The sequence below is a fragment of the Jaculus jaculus genome, chromosome 9, assembly GCF_020740685.1.
Source record: "Jaculus jaculus isolate mJacJac1 chromosome 9, mJacJac1.mat.Y.cur, whole genome shotgun sequence".
Lineage (NCBI taxonomy): Eukaryota > Metazoa > Chordata > Mammalia > Rodentia > Dipodidae > Jaculus > Jaculus jaculus.
Window position 1 is genome coordinate 73,337,347 of NC_059110.1, and position 17,152 is coordinate 73,354,498.

The 17,152-nt window shown below is 43.9% G+C and overlaps 1 protein-coding gene and 1 pseudogene across 1 annotated transcript; both read left to right on the forward strand.

Moving 5' to 3' along the window:
* The first annotated feature begins 12,303 nt into the window (after window positions 1–12,303).
* On the forward strand, window positions 12,304–12,680 carry LOC123463326 (annotated as a pseudogene).
* Window positions 12,681–14,099: 1,419 nt separating this feature from the next.
* LOC101617442 (low molecular weight phosphotyrosine protein phosphatase-like) lies at window positions 14,100–15,801 on the forward strand. Its single transcript, XM_012950775.2, has 3 exons — window positions 14,100–14,187; window positions 15,198–15,271; window positions 15,424–15,801. The coding sequence occupies exons 1-3, from the start codon at window positions 14,100–14,102 to the stop codon at window positions 15,778–15,780; spliced, it is 519 nt and encodes a 172-aa protein (XP_012806229.2). The 3' UTR covers window positions 15,781–15,801.
* The last annotated feature ends 1,351 nt before the right edge of the window (window positions 15,802–17,152 follow it).

The window sequence follows — 17,152 nt, forward strand, 5'->3', positions numbered from 1 at the left end:
CTCTCTCTCCCTCGTTTTCCCTCTTTCTCTCCATATGTAAATAAATAAATAAAATATTTTTTTAATGTTAAACTCAGCTTAATTTCCAACCAGAAACACACATTAATCTTAGAAAGCCACAAGTGGGCAACAGTTCCAACAAATGTACCCATACTCAGCATGTTTTGTTGTAAGAAAAAGCAAACCAACTTATTGCAAGACAGGAAAATTGTATCAGCTATATCTTACCCACATTAGCATGATCAGTTGCTTTAAGAGATAGTCTTACACATGAAGTCCTTAGTTGGTACAGAAAAATGTGGACTCTACATGCCAAACACTTGGAGTCTGACTGTCACTATCTATAGAGTTCTTCTACCTATAGGGTTAACAGATTATGCCACCTTTCCTTTAACAGAGGAGGATAAAAACTGTGCTTTAAAAATGAGCCAGCTGTGGTGGTACATGCCTTTAATCCCAGCACTCGGGAGGCAGAGGTAGGAGGATTGCCATGAGTTCGAGGTCACCCTGAGGCTCCATAGTAAATTTCAGGTTAGCCTGGGCTAGAGTGACACCCTACCTCAAAAAATGAAAAAAAAAATTAAAAATGTTAAGCAGGACTAGAGAGATGGCTTAGTGGTTAAGGCACTTAACTGCAAAGCCAAATGGCCCAGGTTTAATTCCCCAGGACCCACATAAGCCATATGCACAAGGTGGTACATGAGTCTGGAGTTCGTTTGCAGTGGCTAGATGCCCTGGTGTGCCCATTCTCCCTCTCCCTCTTTTGCTCTCTCAAATAAATAAAAATATTTTTTAAAAAACTGTTAAGCAAGCTTTCACACTAAAAACATCCTTTCCTCAGTGAACATGTTCTCCAAAAGTAATTAAAATACAAATGCACACTCCATTAAAGATTGCTATAAGTCTACCTCACTCAAAATCTACATGCATGCCAGCTATCCCCCAAAGTCATAAGCATGTTTTACAAAAGTTCCCAAAAGTTTTAGAATACACTGGAAAGGAATAGGGTAAGAAGCCAACCATACATGTATAATGACGTGATGGCTTATAATACTTTCAGTTCAGCCAATCAGAACTAGGCTGATGCAACTGCAAACCAATAGTTTGTGAGATGAGCTCAGAGAAACAACCTTCCCATTTAGAGTATGAGGACACCCACCAAGCCATGAGGAAGGTTATTTGCTCCCATTGCCTGAGGGGTTTCAACTACCACACACCAAGGCAATTGCTACCCCTGGTGTTGCAGTCTGGGTTGCATTGCTGTTAGAAATCACCTAACCAAGAGCAGCTTCTGGGAAAAAGAGGTTTATTTGGCTTACAGGCTCGAGGGGAAGCTTCACGATGGCAGGGGAAAACGATGGCATGAGCAGAGGGTGGACATCACCCCCTGGCCAACATAAGGTGGAACACAGCAACAGGAGGGTGTGCCAAACACTGGCATGGGGAAACTGGCTATAAAGCCCTTAGCCCGCCCCCAACAATACACTCCCTCCAGGAGGCATTAATTCCCAAATCTCCATCAGCTGGGAACCTAGCATTCAGAACACCTAAGTTTATGGGGGACACCTGAATCAAACCACCACATTCTGCCCCTGGCCCCCATAAACTGATATCCATACATGATGTAAAATACAATGTGTTCATCTAACTTTAAAGGTCCCATAGTTTTATCAATTCCAATGATGTTCATACATCCCCATAGTCCAAGATCTTTTAACTGAGCCATAATACCAAAAAATAACCTCAAAAAACCCAGAATGGCACAGAATAAATATTCACACTGCAATAGATGGCATTGGGCATAGCAAAGAAACATTCAACCAATACAAGATTTAAAACAACCAGGTCAAACATCAAACTCTGTAGCTTCAAGTCCAGCAACTCAAACCAGTGACAAATCTTCAAGTCCGATAATTCTAACCAGCAACAAGTCTCTGGCATTCCAATTCCGCCCCTCCAGCTAGGCTACTCACAGTCCTGGGAAACTTCATCGGGGCCGGCAGCTCCTCGGCAGCCATCTCATGGTCCCGGCATCTCCACTGGGTCTCCACTGCAAGCCACGGTTCATCCTCATGGCCCCATGGGGTCTCTATGCAGGCAACAAGCAAACCCGCTTCACACTGCCTATGGCCATTTCCAAAACACAAGACCGTGTTGCAAACTCAATGACCCTCTTTCCAGCATTTCTTATACTCCACAATACCAGGTAGGGTGCCAATTTGTTAATCCAGGGGGGAATAAAGCAGACTTTGAAGAACAGGACTCCTTGAGCACTCAGGCCCTTTCAAAAGAGTTGACATTCTTTTTGTTGCCCCAGCGCAGGTCAGCTAGCCCAGTCTCAAAGGTTGTAATCTCTCAGTTGCAGCTGAACGGGCAGTAGTTCACCCAAAGATTTTTCTTTCTGTGCCATATTCCTCTGCTCACATCAGTTCATTTCTACGCAAAGCAACCCTGCACAACTTCTCAGAACATGGGCACAAGAGCAAGCTTCTCACACAAACTGCTAGCCCAGTCCAGGCACAGCTCTTTCTCACCCTCATAAGCCAAACCTCACAGTCCATAGTTCTTACTGCATTCAGGTCTTAGAGCTCAGACCAGAATAGTCCATTAAGCTGTACTTACAGCACTGCAAGGCATCTCTTAGGCCAAGGTTTCAACTCCTTCCACTTTCCTCTTGAAAATCAGCTACAAAAGGATGAAGCCACATAGTCAGGTGTATAGCAGCAATCCCACTCCTTGGTACCACTTTACTGTTGCAGTCTGGGTTGCATTGCTGTTAGAAATCACCTAACCAAGAGCAGCTTCTGGGAAAAAGAGGTTTATTTGGCTTACAGGCTCGAGGGGAAGCTTCACGATGGCAGGGGAAAACGATGGCATGAGCAGAGGGTGGACATCACCCCCTGGCCAACATAAGGTGGAACACAGCAAAAGGAGGGTGCGCCAAACACTGGCATGGGGAAACTGGCTATAAAGCCCTTAAGCCCGCCCCCAACAATATACTCCCTCCAGGAGGCATTAATTCCCAAATCTCCATCAGCTGGGAACCTAGCATTCAGAACACCTAAGTTTATGGGGGACACCTGAATCAAACCACCACACCTGGCAAAGAAAGGTCTCTGACAGCAGAAGCAGCAGAATTCATAGGCGAATGAAATTTGTTTCATGTGTGTGTGCGATTCCTCTTGGTACTGCCTAATCCTCCATATCTTGGACTTGCTTGGCATAAATCATCGAAGACAAGCCTTTGAAAGTCTGTGTAAACCCATCTGCAAGGTGAGGAAAGGAACAGCTGCCCTTCTTTTGCTTGACTGTATCTTAAGTAAAAGCAAAGGCTCCCATTCCTCTGGGGAGGCACAAGCTGTTGCTCTGGCTGTAGCCAGGGTTTCGGGGAAGTTGAAACTACCAAGGAGGACACCTCATCCTGGAAGTATACATGTTTATTTCAAAAGATTCTGTTATGAAGCCATTGTTGCTGTGGTGTGGGAAACTATCAGACCTTCCACAACAACCTCAAGAGAAACCAGCACTGCCATTGTTCCTGAAGGTTTTGTGGTCCACAGTGTTTGCAGAAGACATCTCTCACAGTAGGCATGCTTAGGACCATCTTTCCAAAATGTGAAAAGGCCCCATCATACCTCAAAAGGGCCCCGGCTGAAACTAAGAAAAATTGGCGAAACAAGCAAGGGTGCTGTTTTCCTGATGAACCAGATACCAGCACAAGGGGGAAGGAGATCAACACAGAGAAAAATCAACGCCTACCAAATCAGAAAGCCAGAGCCCCAGAGGCCCCCACTCATCACTGAAGCGGACCAAAAATGAACCCAACATGGCTCAGGGGAATTTTGCGGAAGAGGGGGCGGAAAGAATGTCAGAGTCACATGTTGGGTCATGATATGCAGAGACATTTATCATACCAATAACTGTGGACTAACTCCACAATGCACGACCCATTTACATCAACAAGAGGGGCCATGGGGAGGGCGTAGGTCATTGACTGTATTTGCTGAATACAAAACTAATTAATAAAAAATAATGAAGAAAAATGTGAAAAGGGCCAACTAGGCAAGAGAAGAAATAGCAAGGCTAACAAATCAAACTCCTGTTTGAGTGCTTAGTGAGAGGAAAGCCTCAATTGGAGTCAACATGTTGGCTCTGATGCCTGACTTTTTAACCGTCAGCCTAGACTACCTTCCGTAAAACTCAAATACCTTTGCTTGAGTGCTAGGAGGTGAAGTCCAGTCTTTTCTGCTCTTGGCTGCAGGTCTTACTGGAAACAGGACATCTGGTCTAAGATCTGGATGAAGTAAAGGAGCCAGCATGGACATATCTGGGAGAAGAGAGTTCTAGGCCAAGGGAACAATAAATATAAAACTCTGAGACAACAAATAATTGCCACCCCCAGAGAAGCTCATGTATTTAGAGCAGAATAGATGAGACAGCAAATTGAGGGAGAAACAAGAAATAACAGAAGATCAAATTTTATGGGGCACTGAGGACATAGAAGAGCCTGGAGTGAATTGGGAGTTCTTAAGTGATTTGGAGCAAAGAATGACATAATTTAATGTGTTTTCAACAGTGTACATAATGCATAGTATGTTAAATACATACTCTAGGGAAAAATTCACATGTAATAAATGAGAGTGACAGGAAAAAGAAGAATTAAGATTAACCTGAGCCACTGGATAGAAAAAAATTATCACTTGTTAAATGAGGAATAAATTTGGGAGAAGATCAGGAGTTTGTTTTTCTCTTGCAAAGTTAAAAATTACTGTTAGTAGAGAATCCCAAAGCTCCTGGGACAGCCTGCCTGCCTTTCTTAGCATCAAAAGGGAGAGAGAGGGAGGGAGGGAGGGAGATCTTGTTATAAACAAGGTGGAAGGAGAGGACCAATATCCTGAAGTTGTCTTCTGGCCTTCATATGTACACCATGACATACACATACCCATACATACAAAAATAAGAAGAAGAACCAGGCATAAAATCATCAAATGATTGACTAAAGCTAGAGAAAATAGACTTTGAGGCATTCTTTAACACTGCTGGGTAGAAGCAGTCAATGGATTGTGGATAAAAATATTACAGGATAATGTTCTGGAAACCAATGAAGAAAGTGACCCAAGGAGAATGGCAGAATAACTTAGTGACCTCAGTTTTTCACCTCTCCATGTATCTGCTGTTTGCCCTGTATCCTGAAATTGTTCCCTCTGAAGATAAATTTGATTACCAGCCCTTTGATTTTAATCTCAAAGACATGATCTTCTGAGGCTCTGAGGGGAGCCTGTAGCTGCCCTGGCTTTCATCTCTTCCCCCTTCTACAAAGCATATCCACCAACCTCCACATCCATCACAATACCTTCTGCCTAACTCTGATGTCAGTCTTTCTCTCTCTCTCTCCCTCTCTCTCCCTCCCACTCTTTCTCTCTCTCTCTCTCTCTCTGTATACACACACACACACACACACACACACAGCTTCACTATATATCCATGACTGCCCTTGAACTCAGGATCTTCTTGCCTCTGCCTTCCAAATATTGAAATCGCAGGTATGCACTATTCCTCTCATCACTCATCAGGTTACCATGGAATTTGTACTGTGCAACATGAACTCAGTGTCATCTGATCTACCAAGATATTAAGTTGGTCATACACAGCAACGTCATCATCAAGTTAATGACAAAAATGTCTGGAAAAGAGACATTCGTAGGCCTCTTGAAAAAATATGAAGATATTTGTTGAGCATGAAAATGATCACCAAAAATTGGTCTCAGCAGAGGACAATTTTCATTAATCGAGTGACCTAGGTGACTCACTCTGTGGATAACAGTAAGAGCTATGTCAGTATCCAATGGGCTCATGAGCAGAGATGGTAGGAATGGAGGTGATGCATTCTCTCAGGAACATGGACTTGCATTCACCAATGCTGACTTGGATACAGCCACTGCTGAGTGCTCAGTCTTTTAGCAACACTAAAACCAAGTTCCCAGTTTGACATTATTCTCTGGGAAAAATTAGGCAGGTTGAAGCAATGAACTTACTTCCATCATGAAACAGAAAGTGTTTTCTCCAAATACTATGTTACAGGGCTAGGGAGATGACTCAGTGGACACACATGAGGACCAGAGTCTGCATCCTTAGCAGCCACATAAGTGCTCGGCAGGTGTGGCTGCCTGCTTATAATCACAATACTCTAATGAGGAGAGGGCAAGCTGGTTAGCTAGACTAGCCCAGGCAGTAAGCTCTGGATTCAACTAAGAAACCTGGTCTCAGTATACAGTGATCAAAAAAAGGCACCTGACGTCAACCTCTATCTATTTGTATGCACACACATGTGCACATCAACCTACACATGCATACACCCACACACATACATGCTTGCACCCCCCCCCCCCACATAAACGTGCCCAAGGGGGGGAAAACACAAAATAAAGCAAAACACCTCTAAATATGCATGGGTATATAGTTCAATAGTCATACATATCCTTAGTAGTTGTGAAAGGCACTGGATTCAATCCCAAGCATCACAAAGTCAAAAAAAAAAAAAAAAAATTCAACAAAAAAGCACCTGGCATAGTGGCACACAGCTTTAATCCCAGCACTCGAGAGGCAGAGGTAAGAAGATCTCTGTGAGTTCAGGGCCAGCCTAAGACTACATACTTAATTCCTGGTCAGCCTGGGCTAGAGCAAGACCCTACCTTAAAAAGCAAGAAAAAAAAAAAAGAAAGAAAAAGAAAAAAAAAATCAACACAAGCTATTACAGCAATATTTTTATAAAGGTAAAATGCTAGAAGCAATAATAAAATAATCAGGTACTCCATTGAATCAAGACATACTAATTTGATAGAGCTCATAAAGTTCAATTTGATGAAAACATTAGCTTGTATTAAAATGACAAATTGGAGATTATATAAAAACATGGACAAGTATTTACAAAAGAATATAAATCATGGCTGGAGAGATGGCTTAGCAGTTAAGCACTTGCCTGTGAAGCCTAAGGACCCTGGCTCAAGGCTCAATTCTCCAGTACCCAAGTGAGCCAGATGCATAAGGTGGCTCATGTATCTGGAGTTCTTTTGCAGTGGCTGGAGGTCCTGGTATACCTATTCTCTCTCTCTCTCTCTCTCTCTCTCTCAAAATAAGTAAAAACAAATAAAAAATATTTTTAAAGAGTTTTTTTGTTTTATTTATTTATTTTTTATTTTTTTGTTTTTTTTGAGGTAAGGTCTCATTCTAACTCAGGCTGACCTGGGATTCACGATGTAGTCTCAGGTTGGCTTCAAACTCTCGGTGTTGCAGTCAGGTTCACACTGCTGATAGAAATCACCCAACCAAGAGCAGCTTCTAGGAAAAAGAGGTTAATTTGGCTTACAGGCTAGAGGGGAAGCTCCACGATGGCAGGGGAAAGCGATGGCACAAGCAGAGGGTGAACGTAATCCCCTCGCCAACATAAAGTGGACAACAGGAACAGGAGAGTGTGCCAAACACTGGCATAGGGAAACTGGCCATAACACCCATAAGCCCGCCCCCAACAATACACCCGCCTCCAGTGGGTGTTAATTCCCAAATATCCATCAGCTGGGAACCCAGTGTTCAGAACATCTAAGTTTATGGGCACACCTGAATCAAACCACCACATTCCACCCCAGCCCCCATAAACGGATATCCACACATGACATAAAATATAATACATTCAGTACAACTTTAAGAGTCCCTATAGTTTTTATCAGTTCCAGTGATGTTCATATATCTTCATAGTCCAAGATCTATTACCTGAACCATTATACCAAAAAAAACCAATCCCCCCAAAACCCATAATGGCATAAAATAAACATTCACACTGCAACAGATGGCATTGGGCATAGCAAAGAAACATTCAGCCAATATATGATTTACAACAACCAGGGAAAACATCAAATTGTAACTCCAAGTCCAACAACTCTGGCCAGTGACAAATCTCCAAGTCTGATAATTCTAACCAGCAACAAGTCTCTGGCATCCAATTCTGCCCCTCCAGCTAGGCTACTCACAGTCCTGGAAAACTTCATCTGGGACCAGCAGCTTTCCTCAGCAGCCATCTCACGGTCCTGCCATCTCCACTGAGTCTCCACTGCAATCTACGGTTCATCCTCATGGCTCCATGGGGTCTCCATGCAGGCATCCAGCAAACCCGCTTCACACTGCCCATGGCCAATTCCAAAACGCAAGATCATGTTGCAAATTCAATAACCCTGTCTTTCCTGCATTTCGTATAATCCATAATACCAGGTAGAGTGCCAATTTGTTAATCCAGGGGGAAATAAAGCAGATTTTGAAGAACAGGACACTTTTTGAGCACTCAGATCCCTTCAAAAGAATCTACATTCTTCCTGTTGGCCCAGTGCAGGTCAGCTGGCCCAATCTCAAAAACTGTAATTTCTCAATTGCAGCTGAGTGGGCAGAAGTTCACCCAAAGATTTTTTTTCTTTCTGTGCTATATGCCTCTGCTCACCCTAGTTCATTTCTACACAAAGCAACCCTACACAACTTTTCAGGACACAGGCATAAGAGCACGCTTCTCACACAAACTGCTAGCCCAGTCCAAGCAAAGCTCTTTCTCACCCTCATAAGCCAGACCTCACAGTCCATAGTTCTTACTGCATTCAGGTCTTTCAACCCTGGCCAGAATAGTCCATCAAGCTGTACTTACAGCACTGCAAGGCATCTCTTAGGCCAAGGTTTTAAATCCGTCCACATTCCTCTTGAGAAACAGCTCCAAAAGGCCAAAGGTACAGTCAGGTGTCTAGCAGCAATCCCACTCCTTGGTACCACTTTACTGTTGCAGTCAGGTTCACCTTGCTGGTAGAAATCACCCAACCAAGAGCAGCTTCTGGGAAAAGGAGGTTTATTTTGGCTTACCGGCTCAAGGGGAAGCTCCATGATGGCGGGGGAACACAATGGCACAAGCAGAGGGTGGATATCACCTCTCTGCCAACATGAGGTGGACAATAGCAACAGGAGAGTGTGCCAAACACTGTTGGGGAAACTGACTATAATACCCATAAGTCCACTCACAACAATACACCACCTCCAGGAGGTGTTAATTCCCAAATCTCCATCAGCTGGGAGCCCAGCATTCAGAACATCTAAGTTTATGGGGGACACCTGAATTAAACCACCACACTCGACAATCCTCCTACCTCTGCCTCCCAAGTGCTGGGATTAAAGGCATGCACCATCATGCCCGTCCTATTTATTTATTTAGTTGATAAAGACAGAGAGAGAGAGAGAGAGAATGGGCATGCCAGAGCCTCCAGTCACCGCAAACGAACTGCAGATGCATACACCACCTTGTGCATCTGGCTTACGTGGGTCCTGGGGAATCAAACCGAGGTCCTTTGGCTTTGCAGGCAAACACTTTAACCACTAAGCCATATCTCTCCGGCCCTTAAAAAAGATTTAAAGTGCCAGGTGTGGTGGTGCCCGCCTTTAATCCCAGCACTCAGGAGGCAGAGGTAGGAGAATCACCATGAGTTCAAGGCCACCCTGAGATGACAGAGTGAATTCCATGTCAGCCTGGGCTAGAGCGAGACCCTACCTCAAAAAGCCAAAAAAGAAAAAGAAAGAAAGAAAAAAAAAGATTTAAAGAGAGCCGGGCGTGGTGACGCACACCTTTAATCCCAGCACTCGGGGAGGCAGAAGTAGGAGGATCGTCGTGAGTTCGAGGCCACCCTGAGACTCCATAGTGAATTCCAGGTCAGCCTGGGCTAGAGTGAGACCCTACCTAGAAAAACAAAAAACAAACAAACAAACAAAAAGATTTAAATAACTTAATCTTCAACAGAACTGAAAGGAACAGAACAATACAGCAGAGCAGACAATGAATTGTGACAGTGACTGCATTGTGTACCCTAAAATCCATATGTTGGAGCTCCTGCTTGTTTGGAGATAAGGCTTTGTTAGTGGTACCACAGCCCACTTGCTCTGGGACAATGGGTATAAGAGTCATAGAGCCACGCTCCCTCCGAAGTGGAAGACAAAATGTAAGGCAGCTAACAGGGAAGAGAAGCTAATGGCAACTAACCAAAGGTCAACTTACTGGCAAGGGACATAACAGAGGAGATAAGATTACTAGCAGGGAGGGCCGACAATGGTCCAGGGGCCCTGGGTGCACTAGTAGCATTCACTCTTCCCATAGCGCCTCTTCGTGTAGCCACTGAACCCTGTAGCAGCAACAAGCTGAACAGGAAAGTTATCAGGGGTCCAAACTGGTCTGGGCAAGTAGCATCTCAGTTGCTCATGGTGCCTGGCAAGTAGCATGTGTTCTCTCCATGTGTCCACAGGAAGGCCTGGTGGCCAGCTGGACCAAGGACGTGTGTGCTCTCCCTTGTTCCTTCACTGTGCCTGCAGGGGGGAGTTCATGGTTAGGTGACATAAGTACTGGTATCACTAGCTGGCTTTTGTTCCTTGTGCACTCAGCATGCCAAAGGACGGCTGATGTAGTACATGAGCAGGAAGCAGGTTCTTTTGCAGAGGAGGGCAACTGCAGTTCCAGATAATGTTTATTGGACATTTCAGCTTTAGCCGCATATCCCCTTCTATTTTTCCCTTGGCTTGGCTACAGCCTTCAAGTCATCCATTGCTGCTGTAATCACCCGTTCCCCCGGCTCTGTAAGTCATCCCAATAAACTCATTGGTTCACTAAAAGTGGTTTTGTTGTATTGTACTTTGGTCTGTTGTCTGTGCCCTAGCTTGAGTGAACAGACCTGTGTTTGTGCCACCCCAGGGAAAAAAGAATCCCCCTGCATGGTATTAAACTTTAGATTAGCTAGGTGTGGTGGTACTTGCCTATAATTTCAGCACTCAGAAAGCAGGAGAATCACGAGTTCAAGAACAGCCTGGATTACACTAGCTCCTATCTTACCTTATAAGCAAAAATAAAAACAGCCTGGATTACACTAGCTCCTATCTTACCTTATAAGCAAAAATAAAGCAACCTGATTTCGGGCTTAATCCTCCAGAACTAGAAGAAATTATATACTTTTTTTCCCCTGAGGTATGGTCTCGCTCTAACCTAGGCTGACCTAGAATTCACCAAGTAATCTCAGGGTGGCCTTGAACTCTTGACAATCCTCTTACCTGTGCCTCTCAAGTGCTGTGGTGAAAGGCACATTCCACCATGCCCTGCCTGAAAATTAATTGTTGATATAAGCCAGCTAGTGTATGGTATTTTGTTCCAACAGCTCAAGGAGGTCAAAGGTAAAGAGCATAGGATATAGAAAAGAGAAATTTCCTTGGAGTGTGATGAGTGGGCTCTGAACAGCCCTCATGAGAGAAGACTAGAGTACGCTCCCTTTTCTTCAGGAGACTATCCGTGGGCCTGAATTGTGACTATGCCTCATTCACTTGATGTGGGCCAGCAGAAAGATGCTGCTCTAGGCTGCACTGGGATTCCAGATGAGGTGGAGGTGGGTGGGTGAGACTCAAGCAGTGCAAATATTTTTATGAAGCAGAAGCTGGCCTGAAAGATAAAGGAAGTTGACCAGACATCGTTTTGCAATCTGCTCAGTAGCACTGGAACCATGGATTACTGGAGATAGAAGGAGAATGCAATGGCCAGACAGAATGAAATCACAGGTAATATAGTCTGATAATCTCAGTGAGGCCCCTCTGGAACCCACAATTAGCCCCAGGAAAGAAGTCAGTTTCAATCATTTACCCTACCTGGAGTGAGTCTTAATCAAACTTCTGTCTTCCTCATAGGAAACCAAAAATGAAATACTTTTCTGACCTTCTCATCTCTTCCCCTGCATTAATCCTTGTGACACCAAAATCCAAAACCACTGTGCTGGACTTCTTTAGAGAAATAAACCACATGTATATCCATATATATGTATTTATACATATGTATATGTATGTATGTGTATACATATATATATATGCATATATGTATGTACACATATAGTATGGATATAGACCATGAAGTCCCTCCATCTATCATCTGCAAGGTAGAAGATGTGGAAAGCTGGTTGTATAATTCAGGCCAAGTCGAGAGGTCTGAGAATAGAGAGGTGTCAGTGGGGAAAGTTCTGGTGTGAGTCCAATCCTGACACCCAAGAGATCCGATGTCCATGGACAGGAGAAGAGGGTGTCTCAACTCCAGCAAAGAGAGTGCATTTTTCCTTCCTCTGCCTTTTTTTTCTATGCAACAGGTTGGATGGTAGAAATATCCAGAAAAAAATGTCTTACAGCAGACAATCCCTTAGCCTAGTCATGCTGACACATAATATTAATTTTTGGCCCAGTATCACTCCTGCAACTGGAGTCAAGATGGAGGAGTATGCCAGACAACCATGCCCCTGGCAAATTATGGGTGACTAGAGGGGCCTTTACCATGGGTACCATGGGTGGTAGTATCTTTCAAGCAATCAAATTTGGGTTTTCAAAATTCTCCAGTAGGAATAAACCACAAGCTAGGAGGGAGTTTGACAGCTATTAAAGCCGGGGCTCCACAGTTGAGAGATGGACCTGTGGCCATAGTTGGGTCAGCAGTGGGTAGCATTCTCCTACCTTTAATAGAAGGCTCTGGTATCTTGTTGAACTCCTCATAGTTTCCGAACAGTCCCCAGTTTGTTGAAGATCCCTCCCAGTTGCCTTCAAGCCAGTTACCAACCTCACCCTTTACAGAATATTGAAAATATCAATAGGGCTTCTTTCACAGGATTTCTTTAACTAGCTGAACTGTAGTTGAAGGATTTCTGAAGATCAAGACATAGTTTGTTTAAAACCATGAGTGGGTCAACTGTGGCCAAATAGGTCATGGAGAGAGAACACTTTTTCTATTTAAAGGGACATGGAAGGACTTGGATTGCATTTGCAATATTTTATTTATTTATTTAAAGAGACAGAGAGACAAAGAAAGAGGCAGATAGAGAGAAAGAGAGAATGGGCATGCCAGGGCCTCTAGCCATTGCAAACGAACTCCTTATACATGAGTCCCCTTATGCATCTGGCTAACGTGGGTCCTAGGGAATCGAACTGGGGTCCTTAGGCCTAACAGGCAAATGCCTTAACCACTAAGCCATTTCCCAGCCCTTGAATTGCATTTGTGATCAAATTAATGTCTAAAATCATGTAAAGAACACATAAGGCTTAGAAGATGAAAGACCAAAGGGCAACTAACGGTGAAACGGAAGCATCATCTCACTGGAGACTTCCCTGCCTGGTTTCTGTATGCAGCTAGTCAAACAATAAAAGCTCCTAGAACTTTCAAAAGTATTTAACTTTTAAGCCGGGAGTGGTGGTGCACGCCTTTAATCCCAGAACTCAGGAGGCAGAGATAGGAGGATCGTCGTGAGTTCGAGGCCATCCTGAAACTCCATAGTGAATTCCAGGTCAGCCTGGGCTAGAGTGAGACCCTACCTCACCACCTCCCCCAAAAAGTAATTAACTTTTGAGGGCTCTAGGTAAAGCAGGAAAGAGAACCAGCCCAGAGTAAGTAACAAATTAACTTTGAGGGCTCTGAGTAAAGTGGGAAAGAGAACCAGCCTGGGCAAATAATAAAGAGCTCAGTGTTTGCCTCCTTCCACAGTCAGCTTCTAAAGCGGGCTCAAGATGAGGGAGGGACATTTGCAATGTTCAAACAAGTTCCATTTTTTATAATGTTGGTATTCCATTCATGTGTACTAGTTAGTGAGGCCTGTCTTATTTTAATTATACTCTAAAATGCATCGTAGTCTATATTCCCAATACTCCCTTTTTAATACATATAAAAAGAAAATGTCCTCAACTATCACTCCCTCGATGCATTTGTACTCCCACATTCATGAAACAGGGAAGAACTATTTAATCTTATTTTTGCTTTCAGTCACAAGACAGAGAGGAGCTAAGTCCTGCTCAGCACGAACTTCTCCGTGACCATACGTCCTCCGGCCCATTGCTCCCTGTACGCTCTTCCAGTTTGTCCAGGGAAGCCTTGGTGCTGAACAGTGCTGCACTGTGTGTTGCTGCTTTTTCTCCCAAGAAGCTTAGGCCGTGCCCATCCCATGCTTTCCCCTGTCATTTCCTGCAGCTCAAACCACATTGTGCTGACTGCGAGGAAGGACAATTATGGGAATCCCAGAGGAATGGGCAGCTATGACCAGTGCAGAAGGGCGCAGGACAGAGCAACTGTCCAATTCTCTGTGGTGTTCTCCATCCTGCACAGTCCCTGTGGTAGCTCAGGGCTCAGAGAAGAAGTAAGTGGGTGTGCTCTCAGTCCCGTGGGAGGCCAGCCCATCTGAGCTGTTTGGGTTTGAATCTACAGTACCCTCCACAGGCTCATGCTCTGAATGCTTTGGTCCCCAGCTGAGGACTCTTTTGGAAGCTTGTGGAGGATTTTGGAAGTAGTACCTACCTATTGGAAGTAGGCACTAGCTGCAGGCCTTTGCACGTTGCAACTGGCCCCTGGTTCCTGCCTCACCCCCTCTGTTTTCCAATCCAGTGAGATGTGGACTGCTTCCACCACAGGCTTCTGCTGCCACAAAGGGAGCTACTACCCAGCTGGCATGAACCGAAAGCCCCTGAGACTGTGAGCAAAATCCACCCCTTTCATTGTTTCTTGCAAGGGTTGTGGTCAATGCAAAAGTAACTACCACCTCTTCCTTAAAAGCGTCTGCCAAAATACATGCTATGGGCTGGAGAAATGGCTTAGCAGTTAAGGGGTTTGCCTGCAAAACCTAAGGACCCAAGTCTGATTCCCCAAGATACACATAAGCCAAATGTACAAGGTGGCACAAGCTTCTGTTTTTTTTTTTTCTTTCTTTCTTGTTGTTTGTTTGTTTTTTTTGCAATGGCTGGAGACCTTGGTATGCCCATTCTCTCTTTCTCTTTTAAATAAATTTTAAAAAGTAAAAAATACATGCTAAATTAAAGCACCTATGATTTGAATTTTTAAAACAATATTGCTTTGCAGGGCATGGCTGCATAAGCCTTTAATCCAAGCACTTTAGGATGCTGAGGTAGGAGGATTCCTATGAGTTTGAGTTCAAGGCCATCCTGGGGCTACAGAGTAAGTTTCTAGTCAGCACCAGGCTAGAGTGCAACCCTGCCTCAGGGGAAAAAAAAAGAAAAGGAAGAAGAAATATGATTTCTTTCTCTCAAAAGTGTTTCTGTCCTTTCAAAAATTCAGACTTTAGGCCGACGCCGTCTCTGTGCGCCGTAGTCGGCCTGGGAAAATGGCTGAGGTAACATTTGCCGGTCACCTATTGCAGAAGCAGTTTTCAGAAAACTAGTAACCAATGCAAATGTTTCAGATAACTGGAGGATAGACAGTGCGGCTACATCCACCTATGAAGTGGGGAACCCCCCTGACTATCGAGGGCAGAGCTGCATGAGGAAGCATGGCATCCCTATGAATCACATTGCCCGGCAGGTACTGTTCTGGAATTTGACCTGTGTTTTGTGTTGCAGTGGGCCATTGACAGCGGCGCTGTTTCTGACTGGCACGTGGGCCGGGCCCCGGACCCAAGAGCTATGAGCTGCCTAAGAAATCATGGCATTAGCACAGCCCATAAGGCAAGACAGGTTACCAAAGAAGACTTTGCCACATTTGATTATATACTGTGTATGGATCAAAGCAATCTGAGAGATTTGAATAGAAAAAGTAATCAAGTTAAAAACTACAAAGCTAAAATTGAGCTACTTGGGAGCTATGGTCCACAGAAACAAATCATTAAAGATCCCTATTATGGCAACGACTCAGACTTTAAGCTGGTGTGCCAGCAGTGCCTCAGATGCTGCCGGGCCTTCCTGGAGAAGACCTCCTAGCTGAATCTTTCCTCAGCAGCTGGCAACTCGCCCACTAGTCCTGTGCCCTAAGGATGGTGGTGTTCCTAAGCCCTGGACCCCATATGTCTCTTCAGCTGATTTATTGTTTATCTTAGAAATAATTGTAAGTGGGAATTAGTTGTATTTGCAGAAGAATAAAAATGTTTGAGTCAGTCTGAGGTACAACATTCTTAGACAAGTTGAACCTCTCTCTCACTTTCCCAAATTACAAAATAGTAAAACTAGCAAATATTGAACACAATAAAGAAGGAATGGCCTGCAGGCCCAGGCCAGCCTCTGAACCCAGCAAGTCCTGGGTAGTGTAGTCTACCTAAAGTGGGGCATGGCCAGCCCAGACAGTGCCCTCTGCTTGCCTTATACCTCTCCTGGGCTTTTAACAGTCAGTCATAGCAGCCCTATCTATAGCAGCTATCAGCTTAACGTTAGAAAAGTTTTAGCTCAGACACTCAGGGTGCACACTTGTATATTCAAAAGAAAAGGGATATTGGGTGTGGTAGGGCATGCCTACAATTCCAGCACTGGGGAAGATGAGGCAGGAAGATCATGAGTTAGTTATGGGCCACCCTGGGCTATGTAGTGAGAACCTGTCTCAAAAATGAAAGAAGGAGCTATAGATGTAGAATTATTAGTCTTTAGCACCCTTAATTTCCTCAGCTTACTTGTTCCCATCTTATCCAACTTTGCTCTAAAACTGGAATGACTTCCAAAAAGGACAACTGTGTTTTATCTGTGGTTAGAAGGACATGTGTATTATGTACACATTAACACACATAATGTACATAAGTTGGCTTCCGTATGAAAAAGTAGTTTAAAAGTTGGAAAAAGTCCCATTATGTTAAAGTGCTTAAATACTGACAACATTCTTAAGCATCTTTTCATCAGCTAAAAAGCTGCAGGCAAGCATAGGTAATTTCAGTGCACTTAACATAGCTGACCTCAAATTCATGTGGATATATGTCAGGGAAGATTGCTTTTTCAATAAACTGGGTGTTATAAATACAAAAAAAAAAATTCAGACTTTAGTAAGGGGCCATAAAGCTAAATACTTTTTAAAAAATATTTCTATTTATTTGAGAGAGAGAGAGAGAGAGAGAGAGACATAAAGAGAAATAAAATGGGCATGCCAGGGCTTCCTGCCACTGCAAATAAACTCCAGACATATGTGCCACTTTGCGCATCTGACTTTATGTGGGTACTGGGGAATTGAACTAGGGCCATTAGGCTTTGCAAGCAAACACCTCTAACATCTCTCCAGTCTGCTAATTTTCTTTCTCCTGCAGATACTATTCTCTATCTACCTCTGTATTTATTTTTACATTCAGCAAAGGCCTCAAGATAACTTGGTCTTCTC

Excerpts from the sequence above, each read along its gene's own strand:
- LOC101617442 (XM_012950775.2), top strand. The coding sequence starts at position 14,100 with ATGGGCAGCTATGACCAGTGCAGAAGGGCGCAGGACAGAGCAACTGTC. Across the intron at positions 14,188-15,197 it reads CATCCTGCACAGTCCCTGTG|GTAACATTTGCCGGTCACCT; the intron begins GTAGCTCAGGGC and ends AAAATGGCTGAG. Across the intron at positions 15,272-15,423 it reads ATGCAAATGTTTCAGATAAC|TGGGCCATTGACAGCGGCGC; the intron begins TGGAGGATAGAC and ends TTTGTGTTGCAG.